At 46.8% G+C, this 21,844-nt stretch overlaps 1 protein-coding gene across 1 annotated transcript; it reads left to right on the top strand.

Moving 5' to 3' along the window:
• Positions 1–1,052: 1,052 nt before the first annotated feature.
• HTR1D (5-hydroxytryptamine receptor 1D) lies at positions 1,053–13,265 on the top strand. Its single transcript, XM_032710229.1, is given in 12 exon segments — positions 1,053–1,116; positions 10,199–11,448; positions 11,451–11,486; positions 11,489–11,610; positions 11,612–11,657; positions 11,660–11,746; positions 11,749–11,958; positions 11,961–12,062; positions 12,065–12,223; positions 12,226–12,291; positions 12,294–12,326; positions 12,329–13,265. Coding segments are annotated over 11 exon segments (1,149 nt in total). The 5' UTR covers positions 1,053–1,116; positions 10,199–11,282; the 3' UTR covers positions 12,451–13,265.
• Positions 13,266–21,844: the final 8,579 nt, after the last annotated feature.

Genomic DNA, 21,844 nt, shown 5'->3' with positions numbered 1-21,844 from the left:
AAACCATTCACTGAGACAGTGTGGTGGAGAGGGCAGAGCCTGGCTATCAACAGTAGTAAGTGTTTCAAAAATCAGGAGATTATCTGTATTTGAAATAATCCAACATGTAAATTAGCTGCGAGAGGGAAATGGAGACAGTTGTTTGGCAATGGCTAATTTAGAATCTATTTAGAACCCTAAATGATGCTGCAAAGGGGCTGAGATTTTAGCATTGCTCTTTCAAGACCTTGGATTTTGCATTACTTTTCTGTAAAAGTTTTGTCTAGCGTGAAAAGTTACTGCTTCTCTGAAAAAAAAAAGAGCTTTTATTTCTCATTAGCAACTAAACCAGTTAAAACCCACCAACTGCATAGCTTATAAAAACTGGAATTAACACTCTGGATCTTTTAGGTTTGGATGCAGAAGGGCTGCTCTGCAAAGGGGGCTGCGAGCCCCGGGTCGGAGCAAAGCTGATGCAGCAGTTGGGTCAAGCCCATCTAGGTGAGCTCTGAACAATCCTCTATCCTTGGCTATCGGCGGGGCCTCCGCTGCCGCTCAGGGCATCACCGTTATCTTGCAAGTTATTGATCCTCGAACCAACGGGAACAGCGCGAGGTCTCCGACCACGCAGCCTGCCACGGCGGCGCTTCCCGGCACCGGGGACAAGGCCCGGGCTGGCGTGGTGGGTCCGGGAGGAGACCTCCTGGGAAGGGGGTCGGCAGGCCCCACCCCCGCCCCCCCCGGGCAGCGCTGCCCCTGCACCCGCCGCCGACCCGGGCTGCCCTTACAGGCGGCCGCTGGAGGCTGGGCCGGGGCCGCGCGCTGCCCCGACCCAGCCAGCGGGCAGAGCACCGGCCCGGCCCCCGACGCTGAGCGAGCCCGCCGCCGCCGCCGCGCCGAGGAGCGGTCGGGCCCCCGCGGCGCGGAGGAGCAGAGCGAGCAGGGGAGCGGCGGAGGCGGAGCAGGGGAGCGGCGGAGCGGAGCGGGGGAGCGGCGGAGCGGAGCGGGGGAGCGGGCAGCAGCGGAGCGGAGGGGCAGCGCAGAGGGGCGCGGGGCGCGAAGGAGCCTGGCCGGGGCCGCCGGTGCTGAGGACGGGCGCTGCCGGAGCCGGGCGAGAGCGGGACGGCGCGGAGCCGGGTGAGTGCTGGCGGCCGGAGCGCTGCCGACGGGGCGGGCTCCCGCCGCCGCATGGCCCGGCCAGGCGCGGGGGCGCCCGCGGAGCCCCGGCTGAAGTTGGTTCCCGGGGACGGAGCGCCGGGCGCTTCGCCACTGTGGCCCCGGGAGAAGCGCCAGGACCCGCCGGCGGAGGAGGGGGAACGGGGGCGAGGGCAGGAGCTGGAGGCCGGGGCCTGCGGCGGCATCGCCCTGGCTCGGCGAGCGCCGGTGGGTGGGGCGGCACAGCTCCTCGGCGGCGTTGCCCTGCGGAGCCCTGGCCAGCGGAGAGCGGGGAACCCCGCGCACCGACACGGGGCTTTGTCACAGAATCAGAGGATGGTTCGGGTGGAGGGGACCTTTAGGGGTCACCTAGTCCCTCCCCCTGACACGAGGGGCATCTTCAACCAGATCAGGTTGCTCAGAGCCCGTCAAACCTGACCTTGAATGTTTCCAGCCACGACCTCTCTGGGCAGCTTGTAATGACCCTGTATGCCGTGTATCTGAGAGGGAGGCTTTGCTCTCACAGGGGATTTAGAGCTTTAAATGCGTATTGCAGGTCTCTTCCTCCAAGTACAGGATGATATTGGGTAAATGAAGTGACCATTTTAAAAATGTAATTTTATGTGGATTGACCTGGGGACAGCTTTGGGTTACTGTGGCTCTGAGGATATGTCATCTTAGGGTTATTCTGTCATTATCCCACGCCATCCTGGTTTGTATTCCATGACTGAACCAGCTAACCTGGCTTCTTCCTCACTCCTGCTTCAGGTATGATGGTGACGAAATGTCACCTCCGATGAGGTGCTAGCGCAAAGCTAGGAGTTGCCGCTGTAATGTTGTACTTCTGGAGTCCTCACCTATCCATATGTATGTACCTGCTTGGATGCAAGCCAGGCTTTCCAGGACAGAACACACTGTTTTCTCACATGGAGCCAGTGGACCACCTGTCACTTGTTGCAGCAGTGGTGAATGTGAACCACTTTTGGGATGAGCTTTGGTCCCACAGCGAAGAGCAGGACGTAGCCAAGAACAAGGACTGCATTGCCCTGCAGTCATGAGATGATCCTGATTTTTCCAGGATACTGCAGGCAGCAATGCTTGAGACTTGAACACAGATTTCAATGAGAATAATGCTTCCCCAGACAGACAGTCCCTTTCCTAGCAGTGAGCCTGATGTAAACGCCGAGGAAGAAACTCCCTTTGCAAAACTAAGTGGACAGCTGACTTCAGAGAGGTGGGACTACTTTGCCGGTAATTGTAACTTCATAGGAACTGTTGTCAGTGGAGTGTTATGTAGATTATTCCAGAAAACCATGGCTGGGATGTGTGAGGTTTCTCAAGACAAATTTCCTTTTATTTTTCATGTTCTCCCTAAAGTCAGGGCAGCATCATAACAAAGGATTTAGGCTGTATATCACACATGCTTCTCAAATAGTAAAGTTAACAAATATCAAACAAATAGTCAATTTGTTGTTTTTCATGTTGCTTGTAACATTTTCTGGTTTTCCCATTTACCCCCACATCCGGATGATCTCAGAGTAACATCCTCACCAGTCATCATTCATTCATTTTCTTCTAATGTATCACACTTCTGAAGGGCTGGTAATTGAGCACATGTAATGCAAGCATGTGTGAGTAAATGGCAGAGAATAAGGAAATTAAAAAAAAAAAATCAAACCCACTGCTGGTTTGCAGCTTCCTTAGAAATCTGGGAAATGTATTTCTTAAACTGAAACATGTCAAAATGCAGGAAGATGTGAGGGGCCTGGCTACTTTCAGCATCTAACACAAAGTAAGAATGATGGCAGTGCACCATCCTCACCTAAATGCAGAACAAAACCCAATGGCAAGTATCACTCTGTTCTGGCATGTACACAGCAAGGTGATGCAGTCGTCTTGCAACTGTTTGCCTGGCTAGAGCTGTCCTACATACAGGAACCAGCCTGATATCAAAAATTAGAATAAAAATTGACTGGTTTTTCCTCTGTCTTTGGAGTAAAGATTCCTTTCTGCCCTTTGGTGAGGCACTCAGAGATGCATGTAAAGAGAGATATCCCTCAGTGTGCACACAAGCCATGATCCATTCTCTGTGATCCCCAGAGGCACAGTGCAGGACTCAGCTAAGATGTTCCTTCCTGCCCACTCCCAGCCTGCCCATTCCTGACCTATATGAGCACAGAGATATTGTGCAGAGGGCAGTTCAGATATTTTCCATCTCTGAGCTCATTGAAATTGGGGTGATGGGAGAGTAGTTATTCTAAACCAGGGAAAAAAATAACCAGCATCGTGGCCATAAACACTGTGGTCAGAGCAATAACCGTTCAGCTTCTTTGCCAAAACTGGAGAGCTCCTAATAGGTCATATGGGGGAATGCTACTTCATAGTGCCTTACAAACGTTCAGGAACCAAAGGAACAAGCATTGCATATCAGAGAAGCCTGTGTCTGCATCCTAAAAAGTGAACCAGAAGGCAGAGGAGTATACTAAAGCTCAGAGTGCAGCAAGAGAGGAGGGTAGAGCATTGGTAGGGAGCAACACTCAGAAAGTCAGTGGCATGTGGAAAATACTCATGGGGCTGATGCCCTAGTGTGTCAAGAGAACATTGTGGTGCAGTCCTCCTACCTGGCACAATTATGGGGAGTTCCTTCCTCCTGTTCATGCTCTGAAATGCTGGAGGCTGGGGGCTCTGTTTCCCCAAGATCAGTCATGTCACTGCTTGTCCCAGATCCCACCTTGCAGGCACTTGGACACAGCTGGCACTACAATCTCACACCCCACTGTATTTTTTGGTACTTAAAATTCCACTGATTTCATGACACCAAATAATAATGGAAGATGAAATGCGAGAAAGAAATAATTAACTGGAGATTTTGCATTGTGTGTGTTTGCATTGTGTGTGTTTGTTTATGGCTGAGGGAGTACGCGGAGCTAAGTGCTCCAGACCGTGCTGCCTTCAAAGAACTTATGGTAACATACTATAGAGTCTGTTTTTGCGATGTAGTATTTGCCAACATTACTGCTCCTGAATCTCAGCCTGTCTCTTTGATAAGTAATATTTAGTTATAACAGCATTTGTAACTTGGTAGTTAGCAATGGGTTAATTGCTAATACATGTTGGCTGTGCATAAATAAAGGTAAGAAAGGAAAAAAAACAATACTTTCTTGAAAGCCGAGCAAAATAGAAGGTGGGGAGAAGGCAGCAAAAGTGTTAAACATTGCCAATATTTGCGTGACAATTACTATAGTTGTTTATTTAAAATGAGAAATGTTTTCTCTACAGTTTCTCACATAGAGTGCTGTTTTCTGTGTCAAAGAAAGAAAATGCCTGATTTCCTTGGAAATAGTCACAATAACCATATCATTAGAGATTTAGCTGTGCTGCATGAGCCATGCCGGAGTGAACACTCGCGGTGTCAGTTCACTTCTTTAGAAACATGAACTCTTCTGTGCCAGCTCCTCTCACAGGCAGTGAAGAGAGATGCTCAGACCTAAAGGGCCCAGCTGCTGCTGGGGCTGACCAGAAATTCAGGTGCAAACAGAATTTACAGACTGTACCTCTCACCTTTTCAGTGCACTATGGCATTGCCTGGTTTTCTGCCAGAAGCTGCATCTGCATGTGATTATGATCTCTGGATAGGCAGATTCCTAGAGCTAGTTCTAAATGTGTTTCATGATGTTTGAAAAGGGCTTTTGTCTCCAAGTTGGACACCACAGCTTGAGTCAGTTGTCCCAAATCTACAAGAACTTATTCAAAACTTGCTCCCTTTTTTGAGTTCTGCTCTGAAATATGCCTTTAGAGGGGTGCCTCCTGGCTGGAGTGCCACCTCCTGTCCCAAGGGGTGCCTCCTAGCCACCTGCTGTTAGCTCACACTGGGAGCAGCTTCACTGCTGGTCATGCTTTCAGCATGACAGAATAGACCTGGTCTATTTAGGTAAGAAAGTGGATTCTACGTGTAAAAAGTGAGAATCAGTTACAAAATGGATTTTCAGTAGTTTGCTGAACTTTAACTCTGTTCTCAGCCATCCCTTTGCAGTTCCCCAGCTTCAAGGAAAGAGAATGAATCTCCTAATTCCTCTAACTTTGGTGTGAACTTAAAATGTTCCTTAATATGTTGCACATTTCCTTTATCTTATTCTCCATTTTTTTACTGTTCTATTTAGTGAAAGAGTAAATTTCTGAATTTTGATTTCAACATACCTATTTTGTACACACTATTTACCCACCTCCAGCCCAGTTCAGAGTGCACCAAAGCCTTCTCCTTGCAGCTCAGCATCCTCAGAAAGTGTATCAGCTGCACCATGAAATTGCAGTCTGTGGGAGTTACCCCACTCTCTGCTAATGGCTGTACTCCAGAAAGGACAGAAATGTGTCAGGACTTTGTTACCCTTGGATTGAGTAGCTCTGGCAATCTGGAGTGGTCTTTGCAGCTCCATGCTGGATCCTATACGAGGCACTCCAGTCCTAAGGAGCTCCTGGTGCCACCCAGCTCCTCCTGCGCCGGTGTTCCTGCCTTGGCACACCTGGAACTCAGTTTTCCTCCTAGGGACCCCTGCCCTGCCCCTTGCCCTTGCTCGTGGTTTAACTGCAGAGCTGGGACGCAAAGCACCTTTTCTTAAGAAGTGCCTAGTTTTAAGTGAGGACACCTGAACAGTGAAGCAGTCCCATGCTATCACCAACAGCTAAAGTGGTGTTTTCTTTTCACATGCCACATGATCTTGCTTCACCTTCCAGTCCTTGAGCTGAGCTTTCTGCTAAGTTACATAGCACTGCAGTGTCTGAAATTGTCTCTCCATATTAAATGCTCTTGCCTTCTTTCTGATTAATGAAAAAGAATCTCTCCAGGTTACCAAGACATTATTACACATCTCCTTACCTCCTGGACTTTCACAGGAACTACTGAGTGTGTGGACACAGGGATCAAAAGGTCCCTCCCATGCAACCTTCAGTACTGTTGAGGTATTATAAATGAGAGCCACAGTCAGCCCAGATCAAATTTGGGATGCAGGAGGGAGGCAGCTGCAGAGGGCAGTCCTGGTTCTGTGGTCTTGCAATCAGACGTGGTGTTCTGTCCCTACTCGTTACAGAAGAGGCTCTGGTGACTGGGCTGCTTTGCTGTGGTTTTATCATCCGTTTCTTCACCCCCAGGTCACACTGTCCTTGGTTTCTCATCATTCTCACTGCACGGCTCTGTACTTGCCCTATCCTCCCCCAACTGCCACACCTCCATGCTACTCAGTGCAGTAGTGTGCACAATCCACAGGGACAGTAGTGTGGATAAACTACTGGGGACACTAGCGTGGATAAACCAAGGACAGGTGTACCCTCCTTTGCTCTATGCTGTTCCTGGCTGCTCTTGCAAGCATCTTGCCTCACCTGCAAGCATCTAAGACAATGCTGGTTTGCTCCAGCTAGGCATTGTACATCACACGTGCTGTACTGTGAAAACCTCACTCTGGTTGGCTGTGACATCAATTTATTTCAGAAACTTTGAAGTGAAAAAAATACCCACAGTCCATGGCCAAGAGCACCAGGTGAAGCCCAAGAAAAGATGAACCAAGGACAGTGCTGATGCAGCCAAGGCATCTGAGAGGATTCCCATCCTGTAAAGCGTGGGTGACAAACCTGCTATGCCCTGCCTGGCAGGGCCAGAGGGCTGGTGCGGGCTGATCCACACTGTGCACACAACTGCCTGCAGGCAGCAGGAGCACTGACCCAGGCTGCGAGTTGCACACACTGGAGGCAATAATGCTATCTTATCTAGGGGTGATAACATCACCAGTATTAAGGAAACTTCCCTGTCTGACCTTCCAGGAGCCCCTCTGGCACTCACTCTCGCACCACTTGAGCTGGGACAGAAGCCCCTTCGCAGCTGCTCACCCCACACTCATACAGTCAGACCTGGTTTTCTCACCAGCTTCGCCCCACGTTTCCCATTGCTGAGTCTCAGACTCCTAAAAGTAATTTGATCATGGTGCAGTACCAAAATAACAGCTTGAGCTGGTGCCTCTGAGGAGGGACCCAGAACAAAGGAACCCCTGGGCTTTTATCCCCGCACAGTCCAAGCACAGGAAGGTCTGGGGGTTGTCGGCTCCTGCTGTGTCTCTGAGTGTCGGTCCCCTGGCTGGGTCACAGCTCCTGGGGCCCTTTGTTGTCCAAAGAGTCGACAGTTCATGGCCTCTTGCCTCGGACTCAGGCTGCTGTCCCACAGAGCTCAACCTGCAGCTCTGCTGCAGCTGCACCCTGAGCTACTGGCACTGAATGTTTTCCTCAACAACCAGGTTCTGCCCAGTGCTCCTCATGCTCCAGAGACAACATGCGCTCTGCCCAGGCAGCACGTCCAGTCACTACTCCTGGGCTCTGGGGTTTCAGGATGTCTGTGCCTGTGCATTTGTGTTCTGCTTTTATTAATAGGCAGTTATGTGCACGGCCTTATACTTGACTTAATTTAATGACTGCTCAACATCTAGTGTTATTTTTTCAGTGTCTGTAGTTTATGCAAATGTTTTTCTTTTTCTTTTTTTATGGGAAAATAATTTACCTCTGTTCAGCATTTTTTTTATTGAGTAAAAGGTAACTTAATTGAAATGCTAAATTACTGGAGTATGTTCATTTTATCTAGACGGTAACTTTTTCTGAATACAGGATAAATACCTGACTTGGAGCATTTTTGTAAAAAATTTGTTCTGAGACATCACTTAATTAATTCAGTAACTCAATATATGTTAACGCATTATTTGGTTTCAGTAAGACTTTCTCCCAGTGTAGGAGTGTCCTGTTTACTGGTATGTTGAAGATTAATAATTCCTTTGAACTCTAGGCTAGTTCATTTCACTGAAAATGCCACGTTTCACATCAACTTATTTTTTCCCATGGTGATTGAGAGCTGTTGGAAGCAGTAGGACTACTAATAAGCTTGTTCATGTACAGGTGGGTGGGTGAGGTGCACTTCACTTTAGTTCATCATCCTCCTCTCTCTAAGAGGGGTCTCCAAGGGTTTTTGGAGGGTCTGGTTCAGTTCTTAGCCCCAAAACTCTGTCTCTCTGCTGCTGTCTCTCTCTCTTCGGATAACACTGTCTCTCTCCTGCTTGGCTGTAATGCCTCCTGCCGCATCTTATCTTTTCTGGCTCTCTGCCACCGCTCCGGTCAGTGCAGTTCTGCTGCTGCCGCTGCTGCTCACAGTGAAGAAAACATCTCCCAGCTCATAGCTACAGTCACATAGTCCAGTTTAACACTGTTCCAAGTCTCTGTAGCCCCCAACTGGGGCTGGGGGGGCAGAGGCCCCCCAGAGGGCTCTTGCCCTCTCCTCGTGGCTCCTACAACATGGCTACCACTTCTACTACCCAAACTACAACTCTTCTCTTCTGTTTGGTGTGATATGTTTATATTTTGCAGAAGCACTCATTGGACAAAACTTCAAAACTTCAAGAGTTACCACCCCCTGGGGGTTACCACTTTCAACTGCAGGGGGGAAAAACTTGATTCAAACTACTACAAAGAAATACAGTCATTGTCTTTAATACTGCTAATCAGTCTGTCTGGTGGTTTTGGTTTAGTTTTTCTTCTGCGTGGGATGTGCAGTCAGCCCAGTGTTCAGGTAAGAGGTTTCTTAGACTCTCTAAGTGAGAGCTCTGAAGTGAGCCATTACTGTGTCAAAGAGTTAAAGGGATGGTAAAGCTATGGAAAAAAAATAAATCCAGAGAAGATAAAGGAAATTTCTCACAGAAAAACTAGATTAACTTCAGCATCCCTGTTCACTAAAGAGGAACTGGGGGATATTTACAAGTGGACTCTTTATTTCTGGCCAAAGGGAACAACAACATAACTTCACTGTGAGACAGTGCTCAGCTAGAGAGTTCAGTGCAACTCAAGATCCAAAGTGCAATGGTATCAGTGGGAGGGTCAGCCTCTACTTCAACTCCCTTTGCACCTGCTAACTGCAAGACAACCACTGTGGTGTCACTTTCCAAAGAGATCTGGACAACTGCTGAGCCATAACCCAACATCTGTACATATAGCCAGTTGGCAGAAATTACAATAAACAATAGTATTACTGTACACATAGTAAATATAGTGTTTTGGAGAACAGTCACAGTTCAGGCTTTAGTAAAGGTAAGTTATGTCTCACCAATCTGTTGAAGTAATTAAGAAAAGCAGATGAGTATATGGAGTGAGTGAAGTCCAACCCATACAATTACTTAGACTCTCAAGAGACTTTGAGTGATCTGGAAAGTACATGAATAGTGGGGTGATGACATATGATGATGAAACAAAGGTCTTCAGAGTAATAAAGGACTGACTGTGCAGAGGACTGACTGTGCAGAGTTGCAAAGAACCTTAGTTAAAAAGTGGGAGAAGGAATATAGTGCTCATAGATGTAAAAAGTGAGCTGCCAGGGAAAAAAAGCTGATATGCCACTCAAGGTATTTGGAATTATATTAATTGGGACTGCTCTGCTCTGTGGAAATGTCAGATCAGTGCTATGCAATGATTCAAAAAGCAAAGTAAATTTCAGGAATCATGAGGAAAGAAACTGAGAACAGAAAACACCATTATGCTGCAGTATCAATCTGTGGTGTATCCACATCTTCAACAGGTGTTTGTGGTTCTGGTCTCTGTCTCCAAAAGAACATATCAGTGTTGGCAAAGTGTCAGAAAAAGGTAACGAGGTTGAGCTGAATGTATGGGTCATTGTCAGGATTTGATGGACTTGGTCACTATGAGCATTTTTATGTTCAAAAATTCTTGTAAATCGCACCTTTGTTCAGTGTCGCAAAAATGGTTATTAGGAAGGGATCTTCCCCTTCCTGGAAAAAAAAAAATCAAGAAAGTAATAGTCTAGTATGAAATATGAGACTCATGTCCCCTAATTGGAAAAGTACACCTCAAAAGAAAAAGCATCTCTAAAAATCAATTTAACTCACAGAAGGTGGTTGTTTATAAAAAAAAATCAAACACACCAAACCAAAAAGTGTTTCTTATGTTAGGATTTAGGAGCTTCAGAGAGGCTGTTTGACATCAAAGTGCTAATGTTTCATGTAGAATATATGCTGCTCTTGCTCCACAGATTCCCAATCAAGTGACTGTCCATTCTCTGTTGGATGCATGAATCTGTACCAGTGATGACTGAGAGAGGCATTTCTCCTCGATGACTGGGAGAGGGCTGGCCTGATGATTATTTCCTTGAAGAAGTTCAGTGTCTCTCTTTGCAGCCCTCCTCGCACACTGCAAAGCCGTTTGTGACCCACATTCAGGATGTCTTTCAAGAAGGGTTGGGCTGGCATAATGTAAGTAACATTCTGGTACTCATGGGTGGAAGTGAGTGAAAGGCCTGAGGGAAATCTATCTTAGGATGTTTTCTCAGGTTTGTGAAGACTTCATGTTACACTAAGTGAATCCAAGGAAAAGTATGGAAAGCCTGTAGATTGCATACTGTGCTATAATGTGTGACAACACATTGAGTTCTGGTACCTAACTTCAGCATTCGAAGACTAAATGTTGAGAGAAAACCTGAATGGTCTGGAGAAATAAATGAAACCAAAGATCTGTACTTTTCAAAAAGAAGTCTTGATTTGCAGTTCTGGCAGAAATTGTGTTACAGAAGGAATGCAGATGGTATTGTTTTATATCTTAGGTACTCTACTAATAAAGTGTCCCTTGTAAATACCAAAACATGACAGTCAGCTATTAGAGAGAAAGGGGAAATACTGTTGAGGGCAGCTTTATCCCAAGCAAAGGGGCATTAACTACATGCCCAGATGTTTCTTTTCTGTCTCTCACCCTTCAGTATTGATTTATGCAGCTTTGCAGATGGTTAGTTCAGAAAAAAGACAAAGAATGATTCAGTCATCTTCAAGATGAAAATGAAACCCACTCGTCACTTAATAGTACTGCTTGCATTGTTGTACACCAGATTGATATCTGGATGATTATGTTAGCATTTTGCTTTAACAATGATGTCATTGATGTGATGTGATGGAAGATCCTGTTTTGGAGAGTACCTCATCTACTGTGTCAGCTGAAGTTTCAACAAGTTAATATTTCTTCCATGTTGGACTGAAGTATGAAAAGTTCTATTTCATCAAAAAAAGTGAGCATCTTTCTTCATTGTCCTAGAAAGATTACACTGGAAGGTGAAACCAGAGCAGAGGATGACTCAGTATAACCATTCAGCAGAGTTCTCTCTCCACAGCTCAGCAAATAAGTCATTAAATTTCACTGAAACACCACTGGCTTGGGATGAAAGGACACTCTTAGGGCTGAAGATTTCACTGTCAATCCTTCTGTCTGTTATAACTTTGGCAACAATCCTTGCAAATGTTTTGTTATTATTACAATTTTTCTGACTAGAAAGCTCCCACACCTGCAAATTACCTCATTGGCTCCTTGGCAGTGACTGATCTTTAGTGTCTGTCCTTGTAATGCCCATCAGATATTGCTTACACTGTCACCCATACATGGGCCTTTGGCCAAGTGCTAGTGTGATATCTGGTTGTCATCAGACATCACATGCTGCACAGCCTCCATCCGCACCTCTGTGTTATTGCCCTGGACAGATACTGGGCTATCACAGATGCTTTGGAATACACCAAACGCCGGACTGCTGGCCGAGCAGCCTCATGATTGCAGTGGTCTGGATGATATCTATTAGTATTTCTGTGCCACCATTTTTCTGGAGGCAAGTGAAAGCTCATGAAGAAATTGCAAAGTGTACTGTGAACACAGATCAAATTACCTACACAATCTATTCCACTTGTGGAGCTTTCTACATCCCAACTGTGCTCCTCCTGATATTATATGGTAGAATTTATGTAGCAGCTCGATCCAGATTCTGAAGCCACCCTCATTATGTGGGAAACGTTTTACTACTGCACACCTGATCACCGGCTCTGCGGGGTCTTCTCTCTGTTCCATTAATGCTAGCCTCCATGAAGGCATTCCCTTTCAGGTGGATCCCCAATATTTATCAGTCATGTTAAAATAAAAGTTGCAGATAGCGTCTTGGAAAGGAAAAGAATTTCTGCTGCAAGAGAAAGGAAAGCCACCAAAACTTTAGGCATTATTTTGGGAGCTTTCATTTTCTGCTGGCTGCCTTTTTTGTCATGTCCCTAGTCCTACCCATTTGCCAAGATGCCTGTTGGTTTCATCCCATCCTACTGGACTTTTTACCTGGCTGGGTTACTTAAATTCATTGATCATCCAGTCATTTATACAGCTTTTAATGAAGAATTTAAACAGGCTTTCCAAAAACTAATACTTTCAAAAGTGTTCATCTTGAGACTCTCCTCTTGTGTTACTGACCCTTGTGCAATCTCATAGCCTACCTGAAACTTTCCATGCTTTTATTCCTAAGGAACAGAGTGGTAATTGCCAACTCTGCTGCAACCCTGTTCTGTGCATGTAACTGGGGACTTCTCGCCAATTTGATACTTTCTGTCTGGAATTCTGCATTCCGTAACAGAACTTGTCTGTGGTCTCTGCAGTGATCATGTGTGTATATAAGATGAACAACACATGAATAAGCTTTGTAACGAGGGAAGGTGTGCAAACCAGGAGCTGGGCTTGTGTGAGGAGGTGACACATTATCCAATTCTACCATGCTTTGTAACCTGGTGGGAGGAAATTGTGTATGTCAGTATTTCTGCTGTATATTATTAATCATTTATGTAGGCTGAGAAAGTTTCTGGAGAGCAGGATCTGATATCTACATTTTCTATAGTCTGTATCATATCCACGTGAAGCTGATAAGACCTGTAACTTTTTCAGAAGTTGTGTGACACAGCCTGACTATAACGAGCAGCAGGGTAGAGAGGCATGTAAGTTATATGAATATTTCACAACTGTTGCATTTGAAGCTATGTTTTTTGTGACTGCAGAAAGAGACATTTATTGGAAGCAATTTTTACACATTTTATCATGAATAGAATAGCCAGTGCAGAAATACTACAAAATAAATAGCATGAAAATTATTGCAAAGTACCTTGATCTTATATTTTTATTTCATTTTTTTGCATGCGCAAGCTGAAACAGGAGAATATGGTTAGTGCCAGTGTGGAATGACTGGAACCTCAGAAAACAGCCAGGAGCTTCACTCCTTGGTGATAAGAAATGGGAATTTAGAGAGGAGAGAATGAAGTGACACACTAAGGAAAATTTTCTTAGTAATTAAGGTGGTTGGGTTGGATGGACCATCACTGTCTCTGGAAGTCTTTAAATACTGGTCAAACAAACATCTGTCAGGAATCATATTGTCAGAACCCTCTACTGGGGCTGCGGAGGGTGGAGCAAGTCCCCTCTAAATCTGCACTTCTCTGCTTTTGGGATTATTTCCCTGCTTGACAGTGGAAGCTGGCACATGGAGGTCTTGGTTGAACTCTTGGACAGGACAGCACACCACGTGGTGCAGCCCAAATTTCATTCAACTTTTTAGTCTCTGGGCATTTTACAGCAGAAGGTCCATACTGTGTTATGAGAGGCACCCACTGCTTGAAAGTTAGCCATATTCCTTCTGAGAGCCCTTCAATCTCTTGTCCTGCCCCAAGTTCATCTCCACTATCAGCTGCTGTGGCCATTCCAATGCACTCCACCACAGCCCAGGCCCACCACAGCTTTCAGCCTCTCCTTTGCATTTGAGGCACAGCCTCACAGCTTCTCCCTGTTGCCGGTGCCTCTGCTGAGAACTTGGACCATAAAGTGATGGCCTGGGACCACCTGTATGCTGCAGAGTCAAGCAGAGTAGTTGTCTGGTCACAGAACTGTACTCTTCTCTCTCACAGTATCCACCAAGGGCACTGTAAGGCTGCCCTGTTTGGGACACAACTCTCCTCCCCTCCAGAAGTGTGCTGATTTAGCTCAATCCAGCTCAAGATTTTGATGGTGCTGCTACCTGGCCATGTCCACACAGTCTGCTTCTAAAGTGCCTCCAGAGTGCCCACCGGCTGTGGTGGTTCTCGCCTGTGCTCACTCCTTAGCTGTGCTGTTGCTTCACCAGGGACACGTGAGCTGCAAAAGCCATAGCCACACAGGGGAAGGCCTGAACCATTAACTAGTGTTGACAACTGAGCCTTCACACCTGAAGGCCAGTCCTGGCATTATTCAATTTGGTGTTACAGCAGTGTCCAACTTGGAGCTTCAGATTCCCTTCTGGGCTGCCATCCCTGTGCCCAGGCACTCAGAGCTGCTACCGTTAAGGGACAAGACGGTATGGCACTACCAGTCCAGTCTTGCTCTGGAGGTAGCTGAGGTACGGAGGCATCACAAAACGTTGTTATAACCACTTCTGCTAGAAAATGGGATACATAGTTCCATATTGGGCCTGCAACAGGGGACCTGTGTGACTACATGAGATTCAGAGATACAACTGCAGAATCTTACAGGGTCTTGTCACTCAAAGAACCATTTGTAGACACTCAAGAAAGCTCTCCTAGCTTAAACACAGAAACATTGCATATTCCAGAACAGTGGCATCTTCTGGGTTCCTCGGGGACTTGAATAAGAGAATTAAACATGGTTTCTCTGCCTCTCCTCCAGCAGCACCAGCATAGTGTTGGTGCCTCCTGCTTTGTACCAGTCTCTGCTGAGAGCTAGTCTGGCCTTCCCACCATATGGCTTCATGCTGCCTGAGGCAGGGCTTGTCTTCAGCCAGGTTACTTCCGAACTACCTCTACATACCTATTCTCTTCCTATCTCATGTTCAGGACGTCGTGCTAGCATGAGCCTTGGGTCACAGTGCTCCTGCAAAAACTTGGCAGCAAGACTGTCATTCTGTTGTCTAAATGATTGCTGAATTTTGGTCTGCACTCACTTAGGGACTTTCTCCACAGTGTCCCTTCGAGTGGTCTCATGCCTGGTTCTAACTTGAAATCAGAGCCTTGTGAGCAGCTGTATGGCACATCTCATTAGAAATACTTACAGGGCAATGAGAGTGTAGTTGTCTTCCCTCTCAGATCTAGGATGTACAATAATAGAATCGAGTAATTCAGGTGGGAAGGGACCTCTGGAGGTCGCTAGTCCAAAGCATAGCCACAGCGATTTTCCTCAGCTTTCCAAGGATAAGGATGCACAACCACTCTGAGTAACCTGAGCGGTGCTTGACTGTCTTCTGGCGAAAAAGATTGTCATAGTTTGAAAAAGAGATCTGGGAATTTTTCCCCAGTGTCTCCCGCCCCCCCCTCCCCAATCTGTTTGTTCGGGATGGGGGGGGAGTCAGGAGGGGGAGAGGAGCGAACGCCACAGCGCTGCGCAGTGCGGGAGCGGGGCGGGGGCCCCTCTAAAGACCCGGGCCAGGGCCACGCCTCGAAAGCCCTTTTGTCCGGAGGACTGGGGGGTTTTCCACCGATGGACAGAGCGGGAGCTGCTTTGGGTGTTTTTTTTTTCGGCGCCTCTTTTTTTTTTTCTTTCTCCTGATGGGAAGTTTTTTCTTTCCCTGCCGGATACCGCGTGGAGAGCGACTGAGAGACCACGGCATCTCGGAGCGAGATGCTCTTGGGGCGTGGGGGCTCAGTATCAGAGCTGCCTGAGTTGAGACTGCGCCTTGGGAAGAAGGACTCTTCTAAGAAGGCCACCGGCCGCTCCCGTGCTGCGAGCAGCTGTTGAGCTGCAGGGACAGTTTTGCCATCAGCCCTCCCTCCCACCCCCCACCCAGTTTGCTGCGGGTTTTTTTCCCCCCTGGGGAATTAGGACTTTGTTTTGTTTCTTTTGAAAGTTTTGGTTGCACCATTGTTGTTTATTCGGATTTGGTAATAAAGAGCTGTTCTTGTCCTTTTCCACACTTTCACTTGCAGACTCTTAATTTCGAAGTTGTAATCTTGTTAGACAAAGATTTTCCTTATATCCAGTTTGAATTTCTCTTTTTTCACTTATGTCTACTGTCTCTCAGTCTCCCACCAATCACTTCCTGCTAGGTCCTGGGGAAGCTGCTGTCAGGTTTCCTCACATCATTCTCTTCTCCAGGCTGAGCAAGCCCAGTTCATTCAGCTTCTCCTCTGTGTTCCTGTGGCAAGTAAGTTCTCCAGTCTCCTGACCATTCTGGTGTCCATCCATCAACCTCACGCTGCTTTAGCTATGCCTTTCTTGTACTAAGAGGCCCAAAACTGGACACGGTTTTCCAATGTGGGCTAGCAAGGGCTGAGTAGAGCAGGACAATCACTTCCTTGATTTATTAACTATGCTTCTGCTAATATAGCCTTCTCTGCACCAGGTCACACTGCTGGCCCCTGTTCAGCTTGCTGTCTACCAAGACCCCCAGGTCCTTTCCAGCAGAGCTGCTATCCAGCCAGTCAGTCCTCAGCCTGTATCATCTCAAAGGGTTCTTCCTTCCCTGGTGCAGGACTTTGCATTTGTCCTTGTTGAATTCTGAAGGTTCCTGTTAGCCCCTTCCTCCAGACTGTTTAGGTCACTCTGAATAGTGTTTCTGCCCCTGAATGTATGCACTGAACCCCCCAGCTCAGTGTCAGCTGCAGACTTGAGTGCACTCCATCACTTCCTCCAGGCAATTGATAAAGAAACAGGACAGGTCCTAGGACACTCCCCTCTAGTACTCTGCCTGTTATCAGGCTGTCCACCCATACAGACCCCAGCATCCCAAACTGGATTCAAGGATATTGTGTGAGTGTTGAAAGCCTTGAGTTTGTCAAGGCTCATGCACAGACCCAGTAAATGTCTCGTACAAGGCAATCAAACTGGGCAGACATGATTTACCCTCTGCAAATCCATGCTGACTGCTCACTTTGTTCACTGTGCTCTTGGCTCAGATCCAGACTCCCAAGGCATTACAGATGAGGGCCAGAACTTTGCCATTCTTTTTTCAGACCATGTGCAAGAGAAAATGTCTGGGCAGGATGGCACAGGAAAACAGGAGCTCAAAAGAGGTCAGTCTGAGTGACCTGTGCAGCACCTTTTCACTTAGACCACAGCCCACAGGGAAAGTGTCTCAGAGAAACAAGAGAAGGAGGAGAGCACATAGTTTATGTCTGCTACGTGAGGAGTTCTGATAAATAATATTTCACTGATGTAACTTTAGGGCTGGCTCCAAGTGGTTGCTGAATTGAGATTTCTTCACGCTTGCAAGTCCCGAAGAAGATGGCTCAAAAGGATTAAAGACCAGTGGGCAAATGGAGGCAGGGTATGTAGAAAGCCAAATCATAGGGAAGTCTAAAGAGAAAGGCCCCTTCTTCCTCTCACCCCTTTGGATTGAAGGATGTTACCTCTGCTTCCGTGCCAGTGTTTGTGCCTGTTCTTTGGGAAGGACCTGGTGTCCTCTGTTTCTTCCCACTATTCAGATGGGCGTAGAATCAGAGAATCATAGAATGTGAAAGGGTTGGATGGTCCTTGGTTGGATGGACACCTCCACTAGACCAGGTTGCTCAAGGCCTCATCCAACCTGGCTTTGAACATTGCCACATTTGGGACGTCCACAACCTCCTTGGGCAACTTGTTCCAGTATGTCACTACCCTCACAGTAAAGAACTTCTTCCTAATATCCAGCCTAAATTTCCCCTCATTCAGTTTGTACCAATTACTCCTTGTCCTGTCGCTACAGTTCCTGAGGCACAGTCCCCCTCCCTGTATGACCCGTTCAGATACCGGAAGGTTGCTATGAGGTCTCCATTCAACCTTCTCTTCTCCAGGCCAAACAGCTCCAACTTTCTCAGCCTGTCTTTGTAGGGGAGGTGCTCCAGTCTTCTTACCAAATTCGTGGCCTCCTCTGGCCTTGCTCCAACAGTTCCATGGCCTTCTTATGTTGGGGACACCAGAACTGTACACTGTGCTCTAGGCGGGGTCTCACAAGAGCAGAGTAGAGGGGGAGAATCCCCTCCTTTGACCTGCTGGCCACGTTCCTTTTGATGTAGCCCAGAACATGTTTGGCTTTCTGGGCTGTGAGCGCACACTGCCGGCTCATGTTGAGTTTTTCATCCACCATTACCCACAAGTCTTTTTTCCACAAGGCTGTTCTCAATCACTTCTCCACTCAACTTGTAGGTGTGTTTGGGATTTCCCTGACCCAGGTGTAGGACCTTGCACTTTGCTTTGTTAAATTTCATGAGGTTTGCATCAGCCCACCTCTCCAGCCTGTCCAGGTCCCTCTGGATTGCATCCCTTCCCTCCAGCATGTTGACTGCACCATACAGCTCAGTGTCATCAGCAAATTTGCTGAGGGTGCACTGAATTCCACTCTCAGTGTCTCCAACAAAGATTTTGAACAGTATTGACCTCAGTACTGACCCTGAGGGACCCCAGTTGTCACTGGTCTCCATGTGGACAATGAGCCATTGACCACAATTCTTTGTGTGCGATCATCCAGTCAGTTCTTTACCCACCAAAGGTCCATCCATCAAATCCACGTCTCCAATTTGGAGACAGTGATGTTGTGTGGGACAGCGTCAAATACTGTGCATAAGTCCAGGTAGATTATGTCCATTGCTCTGCCCCATCCACCACTGCTGCAGCCCCATCATAAGAGACCACCAAATCTGTCAGGCATGATTTTCCCTTTGTAAAGCCAATCACCTCTTTGTTTTTCATATGCCTTAGCAGACTCTGCTCTATGTTCTTGCCTGGCACAGAGGTGGGACTGATTGGTCTGTAGTTCCCAGGGCCTTTTGCTTTCCCCTTTTTAAAAATGGAGGTTATATTTTCCTTTCACCAGTCATCAGGGACTTCACCTGACTTCAACAAAATCTGAAACCTTTCCACCCACCATCCTTCCCATAACTCCTGTATTATGAGCTGATCAACTTGAAATTATTCCCCTATTTGCTGTCATGGTTTAGGAATGGCATTCTCCAATTTAGTACTCCCACTAACACCACACACCACTTCTCCTCCCCACCTCCAATTGGAGGTACAAAAACAAAGATCAGGACTGAGATAAGAACTATTTACTGGAAACAGCAATAAGAGAAGAAAATGAACAAAAGCTCCTGACAATAAAAATACCACTGTTCTGTCTGCCAAATTTACTGGACCAGAAGGAACCCCTTCTCCCTGAAGAGGGAGAGTCCCTTTTTCCCCACCTCCAGCAATGAGGTGAAGTGTTGAATAACCTTGGGTCCTTGGCCATGCCAAAAAATGAACCCAGTCCTGGCTGAAACCAGGGCACTATCCACCCCGTGTTTTTATACCATCTATGTCATACCCAGATCCTACACCTTCCAACTATATACTATACATATATATATATATATACATATATCTATATATATATATGTAAATATACACAAGCACAGGTATCATTTCTATATTCAGTGACTGTCCTAACAGTTTCTGTGACTCACTGTTTAGGACTCCACATAGCAGTTTTCCATTTTCAATGTATCCCTACAATACAGCAGGAACCGTCTCAGTGAAGGGAGTGTGTCTTTTGAACCTGTCCACAGTCGAGATGCAGGTCAGTAGGGAGGGACCTGATCTTCATATTGCCAGAGTCAGGCAGTCACCTGAAGCACTGTTTGTTCTCCTTCTTTCCATGACATCAATGCCCATGAGTTGGTGTATGATGATGGCACGTCCCATACAAACTTCTGTCACATGGCTTGTGTGCACTGGACCTCATCTGGATCTAGAAGGACTGGTTGTTATTTGATCCCTATAGAATTACCTCCAGCACAGCTAATTCTCTCAGGTACTGGACACCTTTCTCCATGGCGTTCCACCTGCTTGGATGCACTATTAGATCATCCTTAAGAGAATACCTTTCCTTCACCCTTGACATGAGAGTTTTCGTCTTCTTCCCCATCCCTTTGTCAATGCCCTCATCCCAGGACAGGGATCCCAATTGCTTGGCTTCACTCCCATCTAGTTTCATATGTGGGCTGCGATATCCCAGCATTGGAGCAGCCAGGTCACCAGGGGCTCTCATGACTGGTGACTGAAATCTTTCTCATATCTCGCAGCTCACCCAGGGATAGGGATCAGTTGATTATCTCTAGCCCTGCCTCTTCCTTCTGTTCTGAGGGCCCTTCTTCCTCTTCATCCCTCACTAAGCAAACTGATGTTGAACGTGTAGGGGTAAATGCTACCATCACGGGTTGTTCCTCTGGTTCAGCTGTAGTTTGAGTGGCCCCGGTGCCTGTTGGTCTGCTTTCCTCCTCCCCCTGAGGGTGCTGTCTAATAGCAAGCAGTGTCTGATAAACAGTAGCCAGGACCCAGCACACTGCAATAAATTGTTCCTCTGGAGCTGCCACAGCATTCTCCTTGCAGATTACCTCTCATTTTACTAGGGTCCTGTACTTCTTCAGGGGAGAATTCCTAAATCATTGGAGCAGAGAATTTATGCAAAAACTGGCCCATTTTCTCCCACATTTCCATGCCACTGATGACTATCCACCCTCGTGGCAGATACCCAAATGAACTTCCTAGAAATTTCTTTCTTGGCTCTAAACATGGCGTGGACTGCACTACGGAGACCTGTCAGGCTTAGCAACAAGAGCATGCTTTCCTTAACACCCAAAGGAAATTCAAAAGTCTCAAAAGCTGTTGTAACAGCCCTGAAGGAGGAAAAGGGGGTGAAAAGCTAGGGAAAATCATCCTCCCCTGTTCCCCCTACAGGCTGGATACAATTATTAATGGACTCCCAAAGGCAGTGCCCAAGGTAAGGGCAGGACAGTAGCACTGAATAACCCTCACACTGATATCACACAGTACAGCAACAGAACAATCCCACTCCCTCTCCTTGCTCTGAAACAGAGCATCATGATGGTCACACAGTGCATATATGCAAACATATCAGGGTTCGGTAACACACCCACACGAACAGACCAAGCAACATTGTGACCAGCAGCTTTGTACCTAATACAACAAATGCTAGATCATATTTGTTTCCAACATGCTCTGGGCAGATCTGTTGTCTCAACCCTTCAAGCCCCACATTGTGTGCCAATTAAGGCTGTCATGGTTTAGGAAGGGTATTCTCCCATTTAGTACTTCCTCTAAAACCATGCTCCACTTCCCCTTCCCCTCTTCAATTGGAGACACAAAAGGCAAAGGTCAGGGATTGAGGTAACAAAAACTTACTGGAAACAGTAATGAGATAAGAAAAAGAACAAAACCAGCAACAATAGTAACAAAAGGTATAAGAGACTATTTACATGGAAAGCCCCCAACAATAAACAATACCCGACTATTCCATTCGCAACATTTACTCGACCAGAAGGAACCCCTTTTCGCTGGGAGACAGCCTCTTCCCCCACTCCGGCAATGCTGTGAGGTGGTACAGAATAAGCTCTGTGTCCTGGCCACGCCCCCTCCTGGCTACTGCAAAAATTAACCCTGCCCTGGCCAAAACCAGGATATTTGCACATATACAAATGAAGCTAGGAAGACGGAAAGGAAAGCGAGACCTTGGCAGTACAGCCCACTGGTTAGAACACACCTAGAAAGCAGAAGACAGAGGGTCAAGTCAGTTCTCTAATAAGTAGTAGAGGGTTTATGCACAATAGCAGTTGAAACTGTGAACTTTGTCCTTCAGTATCTAGGGAGTGACATTGTTTAAAAACAGACTTCCCAGCAGAGTATGTTGGCCCTTGCCTTGGGAGGCTGGCATTTCTAGGAAAGAGCTGAGTTGGCATCAGTACTCAAAGCCAAGGAAAGTTCCCAGCTGAGAAAGCTGAGACAGCGCGTACACGTGTACAGGGATCTAGAGGCCAAATGTCTCCACAGAATTTCTTCTGATTGTTCACCTGCTTAGTGTGAAACATAAAACCATAGATCATGG

The sequence above is a fragment of the Chiroxiphia lanceolata genome, chromosome 24 (assembly GCF_009829145.1).
Source record: "Chiroxiphia lanceolata isolate bChiLan1 chromosome 24, bChiLan1.pri, whole genome shotgun sequence".
In the NCBI taxonomy this organism is placed as follows: Eukaryota; Metazoa; Chordata; class Aves; order Passeriformes; family Pipridae; genus Chiroxiphia; species Chiroxiphia lanceolata.
Note: the sequence above shows the minus strand (reverse complement) of the source record. Positions and strands in the feature narration are given on the sequence as shown.